Source organism: Thunnus thynnus, chromosome 15 (assembly GCF_963924715.1).
Source record: "Thunnus thynnus chromosome 15, fThuThy2.1, whole genome shotgun sequence".
NCBI classification, from domain to species: domain Eukaryota; kingdom Metazoa; phylum Chordata; class Actinopteri; order Scombriformes; family Scombridae; genus Thunnus; species Thunnus thynnus.
In genome coordinates this window covers 12,291,864-12,315,418 of record NC_089531.1, presented here as the reverse complement: position 1 = coordinate 12,315,418, position 23,555 = coordinate 12,291,864, and the positions used below count along the sequence as shown (strand labels likewise).

Here is a 23,555-nt window from a genome sequence, read left to right as displayed (position 1 = left end):
TGTAGAATTTATTGCCTGGTAGTAGGTAAGGCAATGAGGTGCTTTGAACCTTGAGCTCATGTCTATATAGAAGGCCTTCACAGCCATATACTGAGTGGGTGGGTGGGTTGGGGAGGGGAGGGGAGGGGGGGGTTCCTGCTTGTTAACTCTCTATTGAGGGCTCCAGCCAGCTCCAGTGTCTGAAACATGACCCCACGGTCAAGGCCTGCTAATGTTTCCTGCTTTTTTTGGGGAACACCAAGTTAATGTTCCCCGGGACCATCACCTCATCATAAATACTATAAGTCTTTGAGACGGTGCCGATGGGCTGTAACTCGTGAGGAATGACGGGAACGCTGCGAAATTAGGTGCCTGTCAAATGTGACTCCTGGCGATTGTCAGTACTTAAGATGTATTAGACGGAGAAGGGGGAACTGCTTTGTGTGGGAGCCCCTGCCTTACTGGATAACAGAGCTATCATTATGCATGAATAATTGGATGCATTCCTTTTATTTTTTTTTCCCTCTCTTTTCACCAGTGGGCTGTTTAATGTAGCAGAGTTGTCAAATAAGTCTGTCGCAGGGAGAAAGAGTGAGCCAAGACTGATTACTTTATGTGAATGACTTTTTTCTCCCTCTCACAGAATTGAAATAATTTAGAGCAGTTACGAGAGGAGTGGGACTGTGGAGAGAGGGATATATGTGGATATTGTGGCACGGTGGGGCTTTTAAGTGTGTTGTGATTTAGTTATTTATTGTTTTGCTGCGGGGAACGAGGCGAGAAGAGAAGGCTGCTCTCTGTGATGTCTTTAAATAGAGATCCTGACTGCCTACTTGCCTGCTCGCTTGTACTCAGAAATGGCTAGTTCAATCTCCGTTTGGTAATATACATTAGCCATGGTCCTGTTTGTCACTGGAATAGCTTAAGTGCCCTTTAGCTGGCATTAGATTCAGTGTTTTCTTCTCTGTTGCTCCATTGTTTCTGAAAAACCACCGAGCAGAAATAGTTTAATGTTCGTACAAGAGCTTCGCTTTCCTCGTTTATCAAAGCGACTCCCTGTCTGGAAAGCACATACTGTATATAATGACATATAATACTGAGCTCAGGTTTGAGTCCAGAAATTGCACGGAAATAATCATCAATGTGTCCATCAATGTGTCTTCTTTCTCTTTTTCTGCTTGTCTTTTCTCTCGAACATTCTGTTTCTCCCGAGGGGGTTTGACAAACCAGCGATTTCAACAGTGTAAGAGAACATGCAACAAGCTGCGAACTTGTAACAAGGCTTTCTGGACTCTGTTGTAAGCTTTCTTGCGGTAGACGGATGAGGCAACAATCAAAATATCATATAAACAGATTTACAATGTTAGATCCCAGTAGCATATTGGTGTTAATTATCCACTCAGAACAAATAGCCACAATTATTAACAATCAAAATACAGTCTTAAAGTGCTAAATATACACTGATGACTGTTTGACTGTATGAGATGTGGATTCAAGTGCAGAGGAAAGGACGGTGTTTCTAACAGATACCATACTAACTGCAGTTTCCATTAAGGACAGACAGTAAACAAGCGTCGTGTCTGTCAGTAATCAAAGTTTTGGCTAAATCGATTTGCTAAATTTAGTTGTCGTATGCAAAAATAGACTCACTCAGAAGTGCTGAAGTCTGAAGATTTAGACCGCTCAGTGTCAGAGACAGCTGCCGCAGAGTCTTCATGAGCTGCATCTTTTTTCCTTTGACTGCATCTCCTTCTGTTTTTCTGTGCTGCCCCAAAATCATGTTATATTTTCTCAAAAAAAACAAAAAAAAAACACTAGAGAAGTCTGGAGAAAGTCAACCAGAACTGGGACCAGACATGAACTGAAAGGGCCTGTTGGAGCTCTACAGCGCCGTTTCCTCGTCAGTCAGTCGGGAGTTGTTTACTTTTCCAGATCGTGACTCAGCCTCATTATCTTTAGTCCTTGCTCTACACCTGCCATCCAGCTGTAGCCTCCACCAGATACTAAACATCAAATTGTCTATTGATAGTCTTTTGTTTTGTCTGCTTTTCTTAACGTTTGCTTTAATTGCCTCAACCTGTGCCTTCAGAAAACAAATTTGTAACTATATGGATCCTTTAGTGAAAGATCATTGAAATACTTGTATGAAGCAGAGCAGTTTACCATGTTCTACTTTGGTGACTGGGACGGATTAACGGATCGATGAGCCTTGAGATGAGCATAAAATATGCCTGGCAGAGGATCTTTGGGGCTGATGGGATTGTAGCAAGATAAGTTGGGCTGCCTGTGGGACGTGAAGCAGCCTGTAACTGATTAATTATGCATTTTGCAGCACATTCTTTCTTAAGCAAAAGTGAAGGAATGCCACCCTGGCCTGGTGACTGCTTTCTGTGTGTGGCAAGCCTCACCTCCTTGTCATCCGCTGGATGTCTAAAATAAAAAAAAAAACAGCATGAGGTTCATTGTAATGGTAATGAAGCATCCACGGTTGTGGGCCGACCCCTTCATATTCATCCCCACAATGACTCTCCTGTCTTGGATATTTAAGAGGTGGTCTGCTGCTGGCGGACGGCTGAGCTGAGGAGCTTCCTGTTCATGTGGTAATCTGTGCGGCGGTACAATGGAGAGCTGGGCGCTGTTCTCTCAGAGCCCAGCCCCACACATTCAACCAGAGAATGGATGGCCACACAACACAACAATAACAGTCTGCTGCTATCATCTCATGAAAAGTCTCCATTGGAGGGTAAATAAATAGTTTAGAAACCTTTTAGCAAGTACAATAGGCCAGACCACCGCTGATTTTCATCTTTGATGTCTCCTCACAATTTGCCCTGGCTTATGAAAATATAATGTCGGGCTGGAAAAACACAGTGCTGAAAAGAATGTAGAGACTCAATTGTATTTTACCTTGAAGGACATCTGTAAGGGTCTTTTTTGGAAAATGAATAAAAACATGAACTGGGATCATTCTCGTCATGCAAGATTTCAAATTGAAATGAAATAATAGCTTATTGTCAGATTCATTAGTTGAGAGAGGATTCCAGAGTATAAGCTCTATGTTCCAGTAACTATTTTCCAATTGCTTGCAAAAGTGTGCGCATTAGACTCGAGGGTGACATCTTAAAAAGAAAGAAAGAAAAATAGAAAGTCCAAATAGCCTCTTTAATTTGCAAAAGTTGAAAAAGCCTTTATTGCTATTGCTACTCTGTATTTCCAGAAAGTTGTTTTGAGTGAGAGCATCTCGGTAAGGGATCCTTATAAAACCGCTTGAGCAATTGTCAGAGCGAAGAACCATAATCCCTTGCTTTGATTCATAAAGTGTCTTACAACATTGCTGATATGAGACAATTGCACATCTTGTCTGAAATTTATGGTCATTCAGCTTGCACTGTGATGCTGAATTAGACTCCAGAGGAGCTTCATGAATAGATATAGTACATAAGAAAAGACTGAGTGGTGAAAAATATGCTGTAATAAGACACTCTCTTTCTTACTCATACATTCCCATTGAAGCTAGAGAGAAAAAATGTATGTGTAGCAAGTCTCACTGCCACTGCGAGATCCCTCAGCATACAACATAGACACGACAGACAGATCATAAAGAAGGTCCTTTTATTCACAACCGCTTGCACACACTTTAACATAAATACGCCACGCTTCCACCGCGCGCCTCTGGTTGCCCGGCTTCTTCTGTTGCACACGGCCCGTTTGCTTGAATCACTCAGTCCCACGAATACAGGCTCCGCCAAACAACATCTGACGACCAGCATGCCGTCTGTCTGTGGTGTGCAGCAGTCATCTGAGGTCCAGCACGCTACTGCATTTAAAGGGATAGTATAATTAGCCAACAAGCACCAGCTGCACTAATCAACTCACCCAGCACTGCTCTCATGAGCCATCTCCACAACTCTGTCGCCTGCAGCTGAAAGCCAACCGAGCTCACCCCGACATTATGAATGAACGGTAAACCTTAACTTTCTTCACTGTCAGTGTACCATAAAGTGGAAAGAATTAATAACCTCAGTTACCTTTAAAGATATAGAGGGACTGATAGTATCACTGTTGAGTTTGTTCTAACCTGCTTGAACCCAGATGGCCTGTGTTTATCTATACTGGCTGTGATCCCTTACCGTGTCCAAGTGTTGCATGCATTAAAGTCTTCCAGCAGCCTGGCGAGAGCACAGCAGGCCAGAGTCACTGAGGCAAGCAGTCAGGCAAGGGGGAAACATTACACCATTACACTCACCTGTTCCACAGCCATGGTGACTTATCTCATGAATAAATCACACTACCAAGGTCCGGACAACTCCGACACCGCACCTCTTCTCCTTTGGCAGACTTCTGCATCCCTATCCATCTTTCTCTTTCTGTTTGCCTCTTTTTTTTTTCAACTTTTCTCTGCTTTCTATCTCCCTCCCTCCCTCCGTTCTTACATCTCTCGCTCTAGCTGGCTGCCCGACAGTGCTCACTTTATTTATCACGCGATTGTGACACTTTTGGATAAAGCTCCACACCCGCACTGATTGAACTCTGCTTGTGAGAGCTGGGAAGCACAGATCATTCCCCTTTGGTTTCCAGTAAGTCATGGGATTGACAGCTAGGGATGGTCTGCCAAGAAGAGGCTGACTCTCTTCCTTTAAATCACTCAAAGAGGCGCTTCTGAAGGGTCAGTAACTCAGTGGTCATGCCAATATGCCAAACCAACAGAAATACTGAAAGCACCTACTTTGAAAATAGAAAAATCAAAAAATAAAAGTGTGTAGGGGTATGCATTTGAGATCCTTCTTTGATGCGTAAACCTTACTTTTCTTGACACGTCTTTCTCAGTATGACATATCCAGGTGCACAGAGGCAGAATAGCAAGCGGTGATTCCAAATATGCTACAATGCGGCATTGTTCTCACATTGACCCGGAGTAAAACAATCTCCTGGATAGCCTCGCCGTCTACTGGTGACAGCAGCCTTGCAGTTTGTGAGCTTAGGCCAGAGGAGGCGGGCGGATACAGGGGTTTTTGTGTTGAGTAATGCTGGTATTCCTTCAAGGGGGATAGTTGCTTAACACACTGTGCAGAATCTGGCACGGCATCTTCTTTGGCCTACTAAACTCTGCTCAACACTATGTAAAAACTCCCCAATGGCTGTTAGACAGGGAGGAGAGAGGGGGTGGAGAGAAGGAGGAGAGAGACTCGGAGGAGAAAGAAGAGGAGTGGGGGGGGAGGGTGGGAGGCGAGGAGGAAGGAGAATTGGAGGACAAGCAGCCAGATGAGGATTGGGATGGATTTAGAGATAGATGAGAGCTGACTGAAGGGATTGGAGAAGGTGAAGAGAGGATGGATGGAGGACTAGCAAGGGATGGATTCAGTTATGGAGGGTTAGAGAGAGGAAAACGGAGGGGGAAGATGGTCCACAGTACACTGGTTTAGTGATGAAACACTTAAATGTATGGTGAAAACAAGCTACTTTGGCTGTGAGGAATCTTTTATCCCTTGTCAAAATACTGTACTTGGACTGTAATGGTGAACAGAATGGAAATATATTAGTTAGACGGTGATTTACTGCTCTGACAACATGTACTTGTTCAGTAAAGGTGATGAGTCAGTGCCTGAAGTACACTATTCAGCCCACTTCAAAGGATAAACTTGCAGCAAATAATGTTGTGACAAATTAGATCTCATCCAGGGCCACAACAAAGTGACAAAACGACAAAATGCCTCCGGGTAGGAATGCATTTGTCAGATGTTAGCAGAGTTTGGATTCTTTGAAGGACGCACTGCAAAAGTAGCCTCATAGAGAACAAAACTACAGTGCATTCAAGCGGTCCTCGTCAGTGTGTAAAATCAAAACATTTATCACCAGGTGGTTGCCCTTAAGCAAAGAAAGCGGTAAACTGGTTTTATGATACCGGAGTTTACAATATGAGCAACATGATGGAGTTGCAGCGTAGCACGTTAATTGTAAATACATCCATATAACTTCAATGCATCTTTAGCACCCTTGTGATTAACAACATGTCTTGGCTGCTAACAAGAACAAGCACAGGGGGAATTTATGCCTGGGTGCCATCTTCGGCAACTCGCAGTGGCTTTTTCATTGGTATACTTCATGTAATTTACTGTATGTAACGGTGACTAATAATCTCTCGACTGCCTTAAAAATACAACCTAACTTTACGTGTTGATGAGGATCAGTTGAATGGATCGTAAATAATTTGAAATCCTCTTGTATTTAGATAGTGTTCTCAAGTGCTGATGTAGCTTTTTTATTTTCATGGTAAAGCGTAACATTTGTAGTGCAAATATTTGGGTACAGTATTCATCTGAAACCCTGCTGAATGTGCAGGAGTGTTTTTTTTAAAGAAATATTCCTACAGATTTGATTGCCTGCTGCTTAACGACCTTTTCTCAAACTCATCCAGAAGTTCACATCCATCAAAATCTCATTTACAGCTCGCCTCGCAATTAGAGAATGGCAGGATAATGTTCTATTTCAAAGCCGTTTTGTTTTTCACATAATAATGTTTTTTTTTTTTCAGTTGTCATATAAGGAACTGGATTTATTTTGCACCTGATTTAACTTACAGTATGTTTATACAGTCTGAACATTTGAGCTATAATCAAATGGAATATGGGCCACAAAGCCAACAGTGAATTATTACATATTACAAATCTGGTCTGTTGTTTTTACATCAACATCACCACCTTCCTCCTGCTACTGCTTGTTCACCTGGTTTTTCTGGCTCGGGTAAAAAGAAGGAACACAGTCCGTTTGGTTAGGAGCCTTGTGCGAAATCCCTGGATATGTTTTTCAGATGTACGTCATAAAATAACCCTATAAACTACCACAAACCGACCGTTCTCCATTCCCTAGCTGATTTGTTATGGCTGTCTCAAGCTTTCCTGCCACAACAGCGGCTGGTGTTTAGTGCCAGTATTTAGTCTGGCAATTGCCAGAGACGCTTCAGTGAGTATATTCCTTGGGGGCCAAAAGTGACATTCCAGACCCAGTGCAAATACGTACTTTGCATGTGAAAGACATTGAATATTCAAAGCGAAGGGGATGTGTGTTCTCTCCTGTGCATATTTCTATACCTGTCTGCATTTTTAGCGAGTTTATCTTCATCTTTGTGTTTGTGTGTTGTTTTCACGGATCTTATCATCACCTATAATGCCTTCACATTTTGTGTGTCTATGCCACTTTGTTTTAGATTATCTGTTTGTGTATGTGTGCGTGTTTCCCGGTGTGTGTGTGTGTGTACATTATCACAGATTTAAAAGCATCAAAAGAGTAAAGGAGCTACATATACACACAATGAAGTGCAGAAAAAATATCAAACTACATGCACATCTGGTAGACTGCTCACTGTCAGCACAGAGTTTATTAGAGATGCGTCTCAGTTATGGACCTTCGTCAGGCATCAAATTCACAATAGACACAACAACGTCTTTATACTACAGTAAAGCCACATGCTGCAACACTAATCATAAGGAAAGCCTAATCTCGAACACCTGAAACAATTTCCACATTTGTAATTGGCAAGTCTAGTCAAGTCAGTTTTATTTACATAGCGCCAAATCACAACAGAAGTTATCTCAGGGCATTTTTCCCATGGAGCAGGTCTAGACTGTACTCTTTAATTTACAGAGACCCAACATTCCCCCATGAGCAAGCACTTGGCGACAGCGGCAAGGAAAAACTCCCCTTTAACGGGAAGAAACCTCGAGCAGAACTGGGATCTGGGTGTGTGGCCATCTGCCTTGACCGGTGGGGTTGAGAGAGAAAGAAAGAGGAGGAGAGAGAAAAAAAATATTTTTTTTATGTGTACTTGTCTCAGCTGTTTGAGATTTGTCTCTTCTTTTAATTGGTCGTAGCAGCCTGTAGTTTTAGTATGAAGATGATGTTTTATATTGTGGATTTGACGCCTCACACGGGTCACTGACTTGGTTAATACACAAAGCTGCTGTTTGTGTTAGTGTGTCATAGCACTTACTGAGCACTAGTCTTTAGTTTGTAAAAAAAAAAAAATACTCTGTATGAGTCTGCTATTTGTAAAAGCAATGTTAACATCACTATGCAAACATTACATAGTACCTTTTTAACATATGGCTGTGGCCACGCAGTCAAACACACACTGAGTTTAGTGTCAGGCAGTAACTCATGGACTTGGCTGTTGGGGACCTTTGAGCCTCTTTGCCGCTCCTGCACCAATTACGGCCTTATTTATGAATTTGAGCACAGTTGACCTTCTGGAAGAGGAGACGTAAATTTGTTTGTCTGGTGAACAGCGTAACGAATGGCATTCTGCGACAGCTCAAGCTTCCTCTCTATCAATCTGTCCCCTGTCTCTCCCTCTCTCTCTCTTTCTCTCTCTCTCTCGCTGTCTCTTTCTCCCCGTTTGGCATTCTCCACATTTCAGCAATAACTCTCATCAACTGGTCAGCCTTCTAGTCAGTCATTTAGAATTGGAAGTCAGCCAACAAGTTGTTCCTCCTGGACTGTCAAGACAAAAGCCAGAGGACTTAGAACAAGCATTTCTGATGTATATTTGAGACTTAGAGAGAAAGAGGAAAGAGACTCACAGTTGTGTGTTTGTTATTCCCTCTCTCTCTCTCTCTCTCTCTCTCCCTCTCTCTCTCTCGCTCTCTTTCTTGATCCTGTATGCAGCCTGCGAGAACATTTCAGGGCAGGATGCCAGGCCATGTGCGTGACTAGATTGGTAGACATTTGTCTCAGTAAGAGACAGGTCACACTGAAAAGAGCCTACCCCGCTCTCTCCTCCCTTTTCCACATCTTCCACAGTCCTCTGTTTGTGCTTCCACTTCCTGTGAAAAACATAACTGACTCCTGAAGAATGTGCCCAATTAGAGATGGAGAGTGGGGGGGGGGGCAGTCTTCACTCACTGTGACTGCTGCTCTCTTTTTAATATCTGGCAGCATAATGTTCAAAAGGCTCACATGCGCTGAAATGCAGGAGCAAGGCTGAGTCTAGTAATAGAACACAACACAGCTATTGACATATCTTGTTGGTTGTCATTTTTCATTAAAGTTAAATAAACTTTAATTGGCTTTGGCAGCAAGTTCTAACAATGACCACATTAGTTGAATTTATAAATCAATAACTCAATTACTTGATCAAAACAGAATTTTTTCAGAAATGCTAAACATTTGCTGTTTCCACCTTCTACTATATGAGAATTTTCCTCCTTTTTTCAGTTTCATATCATAGTTTTATATCGAATGATTAATTGAGCAATCCAACTTTTCCATTTGCCAAACCTGTCAGCCCAAAATTGTAGGATTTGTTTAAATTAGTGACCCACAGACCAATCTGTAACCATTATTTTATGGCTTATAACCACAGTCTATCGGTGGTTCAGCTCTGAGAGAATGGGTGCCAATGAATGTCCAGTCGGAGACCAAAGTTTAGAACGTTCTCTTCCTTTCTTTTTCCTACACTCTCTATCTTTCTCTGTCCTTCTCTGGCTTGCTCCGTCTTTAAATGAGTGTCTCTGTCCTCCCACTCTCGCTCTATCCATTCTGCAGTCTCCACTCCCACACTGGCTAGCTTGCAAACAGACCCAGCTGGCCATAATGATGACAAATCAGCCCAAATATTTATGTCCATCTAGTTTCACTTTGGCTCTGCCCACAGCTCACTCTCTGCTCTTTTTTTTTTTTTTTTTTTTTTTTACGGATCCCTCTGCGGTGTTCACCGCAACTCACAGCCAAACCGTCGTAATCGCTCTCCACAAACACACTTCAGCCCCGGTTATGTCTCCTAAACACCGGTTGACTGTAAGTGTCCACAGAGAACCAAGTTTACGGTTGTCGAAGGACTGGTATAAACATAGAGGATACGGTGTGCTTATGTAGATTTTTGTGTGGGCCTGGTTACCAACCTGTTCTGTATATGTGACGTGCGCTTTATCTTCCATTGGGGAAATGCGTGTTTGTTCCAGGTGCTACTCACGTTGCAGAAACTAAACAAGGATCTGAGTCGATGACCTCATTGGGAGTTTCAGATGTACGAAGCATGTAGGAAATGGATTCTTAAACTGTCTGAACAGTTTGTTACTGGTAGAATTTATAACTATAACAGATTCTGTCAAAAACGCTTTCTTTGACTTGTATTTTAAAATCAAAATGTTTGATGCATAATACTGTATTTAAAACTTTAATCCAAGAGCAAAAGACATTTTTTATTTATTTATTTTATATTTGAAATACATCAGCTATTATGTGATATTCATCATATATCACCCGATGATTTGCCTCAAGGAAAAATAATCAGTTCCAAGGGCAAACTGTGAGATGCAAACATTATCCTGCTATGTTTCATCCTTCCTCCATGTTTCATGTGTTGTACAATGTTTAGTCAACTTTTTTGATAAATCGTTGTATATGTTTCAATGATTCTAATAAGGTTTAAAAGACAGCCAACTGATAAACAATGAGCTTCTCTCATTATCAATTTATTATACAGCATTGAGGCATTATGATATGACAACTTCCTTCTCTTTTGCCTTCACCTTGTCCTTAAAATTCTATTTTCCTGTTATAAGGAAAGGAAGGTGCATCCTTATTGAAAACAAGAATCTCTTATCCAGGTTGTATACTTGCATTCGTGTCTAATTATTGATCCCACAGTACTTCTAAGAAAGAGAGTACCAATTAAATTCTTGCCAAGAAGTGTAAATAAGTGAAACAGCTAAAGAAAGTACATCCCAAAAATCACTGTATATCTAATTCCAATTCCAGCATTGCGCTATCTTTAGATGCCAGAATCAAGCTTCATTATCAACAAGTTATATTACTTTCTAACATAAATGCACCTTTTCCTATTGATGAATTATGAAATGATTCATTTCAGACCTGCCGTACTTCCCCGTTTTGTCACTCCCTCGCAGCTAAAACAGATCCCTCAGTGTTTTTCAATAGGGATGCTACATAAAGCATCCCTTGTTTACCTCCATAGCTCTTGTCCCCTCTGTCAGATAACATGTATGCATCCTATCTCTCGCCCCTGGGAAAAATATTGCCTCTATTTTAACTCTGGGGCTCTGTATCCAGACACATGGGTCCTGACACAGAACACAACATCCGCTCTTATCTGCCGCAAAGAAAAAGCGTGAGGAAGGGGACCCAGTGAGGGGAGAGACAAAAAAAGAAAAGAGAAATAAGAAAGGAAGTTAGAGAATGAGAAAACATTATCATGCAATAAATAAAAAAAAAGGCAAGAGAGAAGCTGGAGCAGAGAAAGAGCTCCATCTCCTGCTATGAGAGAAACTGTAGATGAACCAATCAGCATATTTAAAATTAGCCCCCTGCGTCATTGTCCACAGCAGTGTTGGCTTAAAAACATCCCAGATCCCCAGGCTTCTTGTTTCACTGTGGAAGAAGGCCTGCAGGCTAGTGTAAGCCCAGAGACAATCAGACAGTCAAAATGATTTGCTTTCCTCTCTTTCTTTCTCATGAACTCTACTCTTATATTTTCTTTTTTTCATCCTTGCTTTCTGTTTTGACTGTTCTCTTGGGTTTTGGCTTCAGCACTTTCATACCTTCCCTTTTTTTTCTTTCCCTCATCCCCGTTCTTTCTCCCTGCAAACCCCCTCCATGCCCATGCATACAGAGAGCTCCCAGTCCTTCCCTATTAGGATACATTTGGCTATAGAATCAGCTGTGTTGCATTCCCAGGTGAGTCGGGGATGATTTGCTATTCACTCCTCTGGCTATGGGTTTACCTCGACAGACATAGACAAAGAGAGAATGAGCGAGGCATGAAAACGAGAGGCAAAAGGAGGACAGGCAATAGCTCTCTTTCGCCTGTCTTTCGGTGTCCCTCCCTCTTCGTTCGGCATTGAGATGCGGCCACTGTTCTCAAAACACATGTTTAAGGGCTAAAGGTTTGGAAGCAGCTATCCAGGATGGATGGGGGATTTGTGTTCCTCCCGTGCTTAGAGGCTGCTGTGAATGCAGCCGACCGCCGAGCTAGCTGTTAGTTCTGGCAGTTTGGAAGGGATGCCTCTGGGAATATGCTTGTCTTTAAGAGTCTTTGCAGAGACTTTGCCAGCATGAATTAATGGAGGATGAGCTGAGAGGCTTTTTTCTTCAATTTAAGGAGACTGCTTGTCATTTTTTGTGGCAGGTTTTTGTGTGTCTATGTCTGACTGGAGTGACTCATCGAACGCAAACACACAAACGCAGAAACACACAGAGCAGGGAAATACACACACACAGACACACAGGAACACGCACTCACACACGTGCACCCTCCTGCCCGGTGACAGCTGATCTGGAGTAGTGGTGTCCTGGCCGTGGGGGGTTTGGGCTGGGTTGGGTCGGTCTACTGATATTGACAGCGTGGCCTTGTCTGGCCCTTTGCCAATGTTGAGCTAGCTCTCGCTGGCTGCTCTGGCCTCCTATAAATCAGGGCCAATTACCACGCTGGTGCACAGTCGCCTCTCTTACAGTCACAGCCCTGCCCTGCAGAGTGCAAGGAGGATGGGAGGGAAGCCACATCCCTGCTTTCATTCCAATTACTTCTATGGCTTCCCTCCTCTCTGTTTGGTAAACCTTGTGCACGCGCATAGTATGTTTCCACACTCTCGATAGGAAGAAAGCTACCTTATGTAAAAATATAATCATTTAGAAAACTGGAAAATGAACTTCCCAGGTGCCATTTAGGTGGTTCCTGCAAAGATGCCTTATCATAAAAACACTGATTGCATTGGGATGTGTATTGTAATTGTAATCAGTAATTTTTTCTCGAAAATATTATATAAATACATTATTTATCATCATTTCTTTTTTGCCACACACACATAAAGACATACATAAAGAATTTATTGTGGTACTGTAAATACATGAACATGCAAATAGGACAATAGGTTCAGAGCTGCATATTACTCTCAGTGACAGAAAGGTCCGGCTATGTTCTGTAAAAAAAAAGTATGTCGTCTGTGTGTGGGTGTGTGAATATGCAGCGCAGCGCCATGTGCCCTCAGCCTATGTAACGTACGCTAGATTTATCATCCTCACTTAATACACTCATAAACATTCCCTAGCATGTCACGAAGGCTGTGAACCCCCCCTGCACGGCTGGCTCAGTAAATTGGGCCTGTGTAAACCATTCTGCCCGTCTAAAATACAGTGCGGCAAATTGAAATCCCCAGTAAGCCTCTGTAGCGGCATGTCACAGCTGGGTAGGGAGGAAAGAGAATGGAGGTTTTTCTCATTTACCACCTGGAGGTTTTTGAAGTGTCATAACCAGCTATTCTCCCGCACTCTCTTTCTCCTCTCTCTATCTCTCTTTAACGCTTTCTATGTTGCTTTTTTTTTTTTCTTTGTCTCCCCCCCCACCCTTTCCCTCTATCTCCCGTTCCCTCCTGTCTCGAGCTGAAATACCCCTTGTCAAGTGCTGTATTCAATCCTCATCATTCTGACGTATGAGGCCTGTATTTATTATATATTTGAAGAGGCTGATCTAACAGGCTGACAGGGTGAGGGTAAACAGCAGTCACGGAACCATCCGGAAAGAGAGACAAGCTCGGTTATTAACCTCCAGTGGGGCGACCAGAGGAGGCCAATGGAGAATTTGATTTAAAACAAAAAAGGGGGAAACGTTCTTTTGTGTGTGTGTGTGTGTGTGTGTGTTTGTTTGTGTGTCGAAGCAACAGCAAATTGTGTGCTCGCTAATTTCCCTCCCACGCTTATACAAGTTCACTTACATCCCCCAGCGCATGTGCATACATACGCAACACACACACACACAAGTACAACACTATGCTGGACAAAATCCAATAACACAGCCTGTTTTTATTCCAAAAATTGGAGGTGTCACTCAAATACAAAAATGGTAGTCCGTTTTGCCTGCATACCTAGAGGTTTTGCATTCCTCAAGAGTGGAAACTCCCCTCATACATTTGCTTGGAAAAAAAAAAAAAAACAAAAATCTCATTTAATCCTTAAGAATCCAACATTAAACTCATTCACCCCATCCCACCAGCCACCCAACAGTCACCGTTCCTCCGAGACCTTCAGCACCCAATCCGTTCTTTATCCCGAGAGACTCTTCCGGCCTTTTTCTTTCCCCTTGGATAACCTCGCTCTCTTCCTCGCTCAACACTGTAAGTATATTAATGGGCTGGTTTTGACCCTCCATGCCTCATTGTGTAAGATTTCAGCTTCTGACCTTAAAAAATGAAAGCAAATCGATAGGGTGGGACACATGAATTCCAAAGCCCAGGATGCAAGCCAAGCTTGGAGCCCAGGGAGGAGGAGGAGGAGGAGAAGGAGGAGGAGGAGGAGGAGGAGGAGGAGGAGGAGGAGGAGGGTTGTGTTAGTTACTGAAGGGCTAAAACAAAGAAAGAAAGCCTGAGAACGAGAGAGAGGCTTTCAATTAACCTTCAGCGCTGACAGCAACTCTGTGCAGTGTCTGCTGTTTGTGCGGGTGAATTTGTACGTGTCACACAGTATGCTAAGTACTATGTGTATAATTTAAGCTACAGTGAACAAGCAAATGAAAAAAAAAACTGAAGAGGCGAGGGGAGGGGAACATAAAGTGAAAGCCTTAGAGTCAGTCAGAGGCTTGAACTACAGCTGTGCACGTTCCAGTGACTTTGAGTGGGAGAAAGTAACTCCCATGGAGCACTCAAGTGATTAAGATTCCTCTATACTACTGCCACAGCATGGAAAAAAGTGAATGACTGGAGACTAGTTTTGCTTTTTTTTGCAACCAAGGCTACCAAAGCAGAATGAGGCACAATCTGCTGAAGCTGAGGGTTAAAGTGGAATTTGTGTGTTTCTGTTTGTATGTGTTGATCAGAGCTGTAGACTTGAGATGCGACATATTTTTTTTCTCACAAAACCGAGGACTTGAGACTTGACTTTCTTTACACTCAACTCCCCGAAGGCTTGAGACAACAAAGATTCAGCTCTGAAGTTTTGACTTGCTGGTAAAAAAAAAAATCCAGAATAATAAAAAGTCATAAAGCGACAGCATGCCGTGCATAGCCATATAACATGCATATTTGATTGTTAGGCCTATGCACTAAAAGGACTTTAGTGGTCTCAGCCATGTGAAAAACACTATTAACAGCTTTAAAAGGAAACTGTTCAAATGTTTACGACTTTTGGTCAGCATTCAGAAACAGGACAAGCAAGTCCGTTTTATTTATACAGCCCCAAATCACAAACATACGACACCCTCTATTTTAAGAGGCCTCGGGAAGACCAACAGAGGAGGGATCGAGGATGGACAGGCATGCAAGAAATGTGATATGTAAGAATAGTAAAAATTTGGATAATAGAGAGTTGACTTGGAGTTTCCCCAAATGTGACGTGGTGGTATCTGTAGAGTTCACTGCACATGGCCGTTCTGGCCTCTATGTGAAAAAGTTATTTCTGTGTCATCACTTGACGTGTGTGCATGTGTGTATAGCACAAAAGTTAACGTGTGTACAGTGTGTGTGTGTGTGTGTGTGTGTGTGTGTGTCCAGCACAGCGAGTGGCTGCCCATCAGTTCCACTTAGCTCAGCGTGGTAATTGGCCGTCCATTGATGGACGTGGCTCCCTCTTCACGCTCCAGAGACCCCGGCTCTTTGTCTGAGGAGTGGGAGGCGACACGCTGGCATGGCACACACGCTTAAAATAGCGCATCAAATCAGCCATGCTCCGGCAGCCACTGCTAACGTGTGGGGTAGAATGGAGGGCTAATGGTGTGTGTCTTTATGTGCGTGTTTAACTGTGTGTGTGTGTGTGTGTGTGTTTGTGTTTTTACGGCGTGGTATGAGGTCTTGAGATTCTCTCTGGGGAGGATAAGGGGTTAACGTGGTTAACTGGAGCCGGTGGTGGTATTTAGTCATGTTCCCCTCTCTCTCCCCTACCATTTTTTTTCTCTCCTCTCTTCCATCCATCACTCACTTACTTTATTGCAGGGTGCATCGTCTCTTTCTCTCTACCCCTCTTCCCTCTACGCTCACTCTCTTCCAGTGCTTCTCTCTGCCTCTCTCTGTCTGTTTCTCTTTCTGCTCATGCCCACAGGGCCCCCGGTTCTCTCGCTCTGTCACGTTGTGCAGTGTCCCTGCAATAGAGATATAAATGGGCTGTGAGCAGGGGGCCCTGACTCCTATACCATAAATCTACACTAACAGCACAACAGCCACATGAGGAGAGCAGGGGAGGAGAGAGTGAAAAAGAATGGGAGGGAGTGACATATTTTATACATTTTGAATACATTTTCGAAGACGGGAGATTATACCAGAAAAAAAGACGTTCACATTGAGATGTTTATGAAATAGTCTGGAGAGGATTACTGCATCAAGATATCACACCCTTGGAGGTGTAAATTGTTTTACAGTGTAATGAAATTGGTTTTGAGGGTATGAATAGTAAGCAGGAAGTTGCCATCATTTAAAACCGTTATAAGCTGTCGGAAGCCTTACGAACCTTAATTTCAGAAAATCTCCTTGGTGAAATGTTTACTTAAAATTAAAACATGTAGAAAAGTTTGCAATCTAGACTTCAGGCCTGTGTATAGAAAAAAAAGTCTTTACACTGACAAAGAGCTTCTTAAACTTCATATCTTATTTATCACTATATACTGTAAAAAGTTGGGGAAAGAGAATTAAAGGTTTTGATCATAACTTGCACACCGTATAACTCCAGAGGCAACCAGACAATTAACAACTGCCAATCAAAAGGTTAATGAGATGCAGAATGAACACACCTGAGGAGCTTTTTTTGACTTTTTTGTCATTGTGCTACTTTTTTTTTCCTCTACATGAAAAAACTTTCCCTGCACTGTGTTCTTGTTATTTGAGACTGAAGTTAGATGTTTGTTTTCTTGACATTGTACTCATTAATATCTGCTGTTGGGTTTTCATCTCTTAGTGACCTTGATCTCATCGCCTCTCTGCCTCACAGCTGCCCTGAAATGTCTGCTCTCATAATTGCAGTGACATTGAACTGGTAGTGTCTGCTGTTCCCGCAAAAAAGATATATTTTTCCTACTTCTTCTCTCACGTTGCCTTCTGCTGTCATAAACATTTTAGCTTTTTTTTTTTTTTCCACACCTCACCACCCACTGTTTACTGTTTAGCCCTTTCGCTTGTCATCCCGTCTTATAAATTAAACCTTTGTTTTTTATTAAGTCTCTTCTCTCCCTTCTTTTCCCAGCAGCCCTATGCTCCACCCCCTCATCCCATGGCTCCTCCCAGCCCCAGCACCAACAGCTGCAGCCAGGGAGGGGCGGAGCAGCTGAGTAAGACCAACTTGTATATCCGAGGCCTGCCACCTGGGACCACCGACCAGGACCTCATCAAGCTCTGCCAACCGTAAGTACTGGGAATAGGGATATCACTGAGGCTCATGCAATATGCATCTCAATGCATTGCCAACTATCTAATACATTAAAGATACATATGAAGCAACTACAAATGTGATTTGACAGTTTGATTCAACACAACGCCATCCAACGAGATACAATGCGATTAAATGTGATGCAAAAGAACGATGCTATGCAGTTTAGAGGGGAGGAATCAATCTAAATATCAAATTATTGGTCACATTTCTAAATAATGAAGGCATAGGGCCTCTACTAATAATAATACATAAATAAATCAGATTTCAGCGATACAAAGATGTTAGAAACGATGCATCGCAAGTACATCCCAAATTGTATCTGATGCACACTTTTTTTAATCAGGGCGATTATGCCGGTGCATCGATGCGAATCGATGAATCTTCCCATGTCTGACTGGGAACCATTCCAGTTAAATACAGAGGTTACATGCCCACACAACACTACTTGTGAAACATGATCTTTTTTTTTTTTTTCTTTTGCATCATTATGTGTCTCCCGTGATGATGCCTAATGGCTGGAATGTGCAGTATATGATATACACTACATACTTCTATATATTTCTCCAACTCCCAGCTCTTAATGTTAGTAGAACCTATTTAAATGTCAGCAACTGTAATGAATTCAATGTGGAAACTTTAAGTTTCCATGTTAATCTTTCCATTCTGTATATCTCATGTTAATGTAAACTTTAAGATACAAATAATTGTATCTGTTTTCTTTTGTGAGACAGTTTATAGTGTAAATAATGGCATAGAACATTATGGGCAAAAAGCCAAATATATTCTGAATACATAGAGGTACTAATTTAAACTGTCATCTTCAAATGCATTTAATGGCCCAAACATCTTCAGTTGAAAATAATAAAGATGTTTCATGTAGAGGGACAAACTTTTATAACAGTCCAGACAAGCCTAATGGGGAGCTGAACACAGACAAGATCATATTCCAGTAACTAACTAAATAATTAGCTGCGTAGAGAATGTTCCACTTAGACAAGATGGAAAACCAATTTGTGTTTGGAAACAGTGAAGATTTTTTTGGTAGCTGTTGCCATCAAAACATGAAGCTAGAAGCCAAACGTCAATCTACACATTGGTCCACCTGGCAACCTGTCATAGTCAGCTGGCACTTATTTAATACATCAACAACTATTTAACTTTTTTAAAATAAAATATTTATGTATAGATTACAATTGTGTTTTCAAGACGATGTGTGTATGTTTAATAGAATATATTTGAAGTATTGCATGTGCTGGATCGATGTGACTCATGCTGTATATGTAGATATTTAATTTTAGAGAAACGATGTGTACTTAGACCCCACGGTTGTCATAATGACAGACAAGCATTGTTGTATGTACATGTATGACATAATAAAGCTCCTAAATGCCAAACTGATCAAACTAAAAGGCTCACCTCGGAGAAGAAAATTACAGGCATGAAAAAGGTCCATGTACAATACCTTACACACCCCATTAAACTGCTACCAACTGAGTGTATTTTAGAGACACACACAAAGGTACTCATAAAGCCCTGCCAAATGTTCTTGATAGAGAACACACACACACACACACACACATATACACACACACACCTGCCTGCTCAATAAGGCCTAATACAGCTTAGATTAGACCACCTCCCCCAGGAATCACAGACCAAGACCTCATCAAGCTGTAACACACAGTCACAGGGGCTTTCTTTTTCTCTGTGTCTCCATCTCTCTTGCATGCGCACACACACACACTTACACACACACACACACACGCACACGCAGACACAAGCAGCTTTGTTCGGCTCCATTAGGCCCTTTCACGTCTAAAATGGTGAAAAGGGGGTCAAGATCATTAATGGAGACAAGGCCAGCAGATTGTGAAATACAGGCCATGAGCGAGTCTGTCTGGTTGCATAACCTTTTCTTGGCCATATTTCCAGAAATGTCCTGGTCAAACGCAGCCAATTATTCAATGATCCTTCGGAGACGGGAACATGCTGTCCAGTATATTTGGTAATGCTCCCAGTAGCCATGTCATAAGTCATGCATTTATTCTTGATACTGACCCATCAAAATTCCTTTAGCCTGAGAGGCGGGCCGATAAGATTTGGAAAAGCACTCAGCGTTTTGACATATCTCTCGCTTAGCTCTCTCATTCACTCGATTGTACAGAGTGAGGACAGTTTCAATTTCATTTCTAATTCCATATGATCTTGAATATTTTTAGCATAACTATTTGGAAGGGCAAATCATGTTGAAGCTTATGTAAAATACCCCGGGAGTGTGCATGTTTGTGAGTGTCGATTTGCATTCTAATATATAGCTTTCCTCCAGTGTGTTATGGAAAGCTACAGACTCTTGTTTGTTATTGCTTGGGACCTGCCTTGCCGTCCTCTAGTGGTTGTCCCCTTATTCAACTGTTTCCACAGCTCCTCTCTCTCTTTTTTCTTATATCTTCCATTTTTTCCCTCTGTGCGTATCGCCTGTCTGAGAGCCCCCAAGGTTGCCCGAGGTGTGCTGTGCCAGTGAAAATCCAATGCCACTGAAACTTTAATTAGCCAGACCGTGTTTCAGTGGCAGGCGGGTGGCAGCATTCTAGAAAAGGTCATGCGACTGTTCTGCAGTCTGCAGCACCCAGGGTCCCCCTCAGGTTTTTTCCCAGATGCCCAGTCCCCCTCCAGCACCCAGCACCTCCTCTCCTGGCACTCAGCCCCGTCAGCTGTCCCAGGGAGACTCCATGTTTAACATAAACGCTCACTCAATGTGGCACTGTATTTTTAGGAAAAGCAAAACTGGGGGTTCAGTCACATTAGTTGTTTAAGCAATTTTTTCTCATCAGTATCACGGGCTTGTCTGCTCTCTCAAGACTGTGTGTGTGTGTGTATGCGTACTCTTCCACAGATCTTTGTGAGTGCTGGCAGTGTGACGAGTTAAAGTTGATTCTTAGGCCTGGGATTGTGGTGTCACACACATTGAAAAGCAGCTCTTGCCACCCTGTTTCACCACTATCTCAAAAGCCAACATGCTGCTGTCAAACTGATGCATTCTTGACAACAGGCCATATCGTAGCTGCTGATCGGAGACTGCCTAAAAGATGCCAAAAAATAAATGCCTTCTACTGTGGTTGTAACCCTGTCCTTACGAACTCCAATTTTTCATTGCCAAAATCCTGCCGCATTATCAGTAACCGTCATCAAGAGCTCCCACCCCCCCCAAAGTTCACAGTTCCTGCTTAGAAAAAATAAGTTTCAATTTCATTTTTCAATTTTGCTGTTTGTATCAGTGTTAATTCTATAATATTGCCTCACAATGAAATTTACTGATTGCTGAATTAAAAAGACATCTATATGACTGAAGACAGTATTGTCAAATTGCAACATTAGTGCAAAATCATTACATATATACATTACATTACATAAATATTTCATACAATGTATGCTGTATGTAATCAGCAGCTGGGGGGTAGTTATATACTGTGACAATATTGCATTGTTTTTGGGGCTAAATTTTGTAGTTCTTTGGTGATGCTAGGTTGCATACTCTGTTTCCTGATGGCTATGTTTAATGTAGAAGCTCTGTATCTGCAGATGTCTACAGATGTGATGTAATTTTGTTCATGATCTTTAGTTGTCCAACGCCCCCAATCTTACACCACCTAGTAATAAAGCCTTGGACTTCAGACACACAAATATGCAGTTAACAACAACTAAATATGTAATTATGTGAGTTACCATGGCCAAGATTTCTTTCATGACCGATCAACTTCTTCAACCTCCCTGTGGTCACTGGGAGCAAAAGTAAAGACTGAACAACAACAAAGTTCTCACAGCAGTTGGAGTTACATGCTGAGAGCTGTTGAACGAGTAATTAAATGGATTTGGAGGGTGCTTAATCTCTGTTTTATTCAACTGGCTGGATGTTGGGTTCTCCGCAGCCGTCAGCCTGATATATGGGCATGGAGAAGAGGCCAAAGGAGTGGAGAGGGGATTTGTTGGCTGAACACCCAGATAGTGAGAGGCCTTCCTACTTGCCTGGCTATGAGTGGATGGATGGAGGATGGACGGATGGATGGATGGGTGGATGGACGGACGGATAGAGGGAGAGAGAGAGGGATAGAACAGCCGTTTCTGTGAGAAAAATTCCTTGGCCTAACCAGCCAGGTTGAGGCACCGGGCCAACCCCAAGCCCAGCACTTGCTCCATCCAACCCAAAGATCTGTGCAGCCAGCACATCCAACACAGCCAACAAAGCCAAACCCCAAAACACTGTGGGGCAGAGCAGACTTTATAACCCGTTTCTCCAACCAGCGATTAAACAGCACCCACATTTTTCTTGTTTGCAATCCACCACCCAGGAGAGGATGCAAGCAGGTTGTTGGATGGAAGGTTGAAAGGAAAAAAAAGAGGGATTTCTTTTTTTTTTCCCCCACACCTGGAATAACAGGGACAAAGCATTTCGCATTTTCTCTGCCAGCAGCCCGAATCCATTTTAGTGTCAATCTCAGCCGCTCCTAAACAGAGAACAGAGAAATGTCTGGCTGCTGAGTCTCTCTCGAGTTTTGTTCTGCCATCTCCCCCGCCCCCACCCCCATCCCCCACCGCTGCTGCCACCCCAAAGCAGTCAACCTAGGGGAAACACTGATAACTCAAACTACCAAGAAAGCCAAGGACCCTGGAGGTCCCTAAACCCCCCAACTACTCGCTCCTCCTCTTCAACCCTTTCTCTCTCATCTCATCTGCTTCCTCCCACCCTCCCTCCTTCTCCTTCTGGTTCTCCTCACCCAAATTCAGTCATGGCTGATCCACAGCTGCGCCCTCAGCCTCACTGGCTTTCGCCTCCATGGCAAGGCCTGATCAAACGAACAGAGAGAGTCAAATCAAGAGCTAATCACCACCAATTGCCCAAATAACCTTTCCCGTGTATACTGAGAGACTGGTGGAGAAGGAGCTGGAGAAGGGGGGAGAGAGACATGAGGTATGCTAAGTAGAGGAGGTAAGGGGAAGGGAAGGGAGGGGTGACCCTGGGACCACCTGTTTTTATGGAGCAGAGTCCCGGGCGTTCAGCAGCGTCACATTATCCCTAATGACTCTCCAAGGTCCAATGTTGACACTAGCTGCCTAGCTATCAGAGCCAGCCTGTCCCATGGCTCTGTTTCAAAAAACTGTCAGAGAGTAGAGGTGTGAGCAAAGACACTCCAGTCCAGCCTCAAAGTCCCAAATTTCCCATCACCCCTAGAGCACAACAGATAAATCAGCCAATATTATCGACTGTTTTCTTTAGCGTTTTTAGCTTACCACAGATATTTTGGTATTGGTATATAACGTCCATGCTGTAAAATGTATTTAATGTCTATAATACAGGCTTGCTTACACACATTACTCACACGTTTGTGTATTTGACACTTGTATAGTTTAACTGTATTTATTTGTAGTCGTTGATACTCATTTAATTTAGCATGAAAGTTCATTCTTGACCTTGGAAATAGTGGCTGAACTATATCATCGTAATTCAAGGCCCACTCAATAGCTTTTTCCAGAGCTTTCAACTGCATCTCATGATTTATGACAACTGCACCATATCTATGAAGACCATCCCCTGTAAAAGCTCAAAAATGGTCTTTTGAGTTCAGATTATTTCATGAAGATATTAATTCAATTTCCAGTGAAGTTTATTGGTTGAAATGTACAAAAGCTATATTTGCTATTAGTGTTATGTTTTTGACAAGCTCAGTACATTTCTTGGTTTAAAACAATTTAACAAAAATTACAGTATCCTTAAACATAAAATTATTATTATTATTATTATTATTATTATTATTATTATTATTATTATTACAGTAATATTTTATTTGTCTATGTTGAAGAATTGATATTGGCCAAAGTATTGAATATTGATATTGTTAACAGCCTTAAAAATCCAGTATTGATCAGGTTTTAATCTGCACTGCCTGTAATTTTTATTTTTTCCTTTTTTCTCTCTGAATCTTATGTGTCTTTGTTGCTTAATCTACCTCTCCAGCTGTCTTTTTTGATCTTACCTACACACTACAGTAGTCTATCAGCAGGGTCAAGATGTGCGTCACTCAAGGCATAACGAGATAGTGGTGCTTCACCTCCGAAAAAGTAGCTAGAAAACCACAGGAATGCCCAAACTAAACTACTCCTACAGCCACAGCTACATGCTGAGCAGAAGCATCTGCTATTCCTGGAACCAGAACCCTCCATAC

General features: G+C 42.4%; 1 protein-coding gene and 1 long non-coding RNA gene across 7 annotated transcripts in view; one reads left to right on the top strand and one right to left on the bottom strand.

Annotated features, from left to right (window-relative positions):
* LOC137198715 (RNA-binding motif, single-stranded-interacting protein 3) overlaps window positions 1–23,555 on the top strand; it is a 297,503-nt gene that overhangs the window by 123,620 nt on the left and 150,328 nt on the right. For 3 of the 6 annotated variants that reach the window (XM_067612609.1, XM_067612611.1, XM_067612612.1), the window contains one exon: window positions 17,152–17,309. In XM_067612609.1, coding sequence (XP_067468710.1) covers window positions 17,152–17,309 — 158 coding nt within the window. Of the gene's footprint in view, window positions 1–3,836; window positions 3,943–17,151; window positions 17,310–23,555 lie in introns of those variants that run through there. The other 3 variants (XM_067612610.1, XM_067612613.1, XM_067612614.1) reach the window with 2 other exon arrangements.
* Window positions 152–22,930, bottom strand: LOC137198717 (uncharacterized). The gene is made up of 3 exons (XR_010931667.1): window positions 22,110–22,930; window positions 4,226–16,057; window positions 152–3,796 (listed from the first exon to the last, which is right to left on the bottom strand). It is a non-coding gene; the product is annotated as an uncharacterized lncRNA (long non-coding RNA).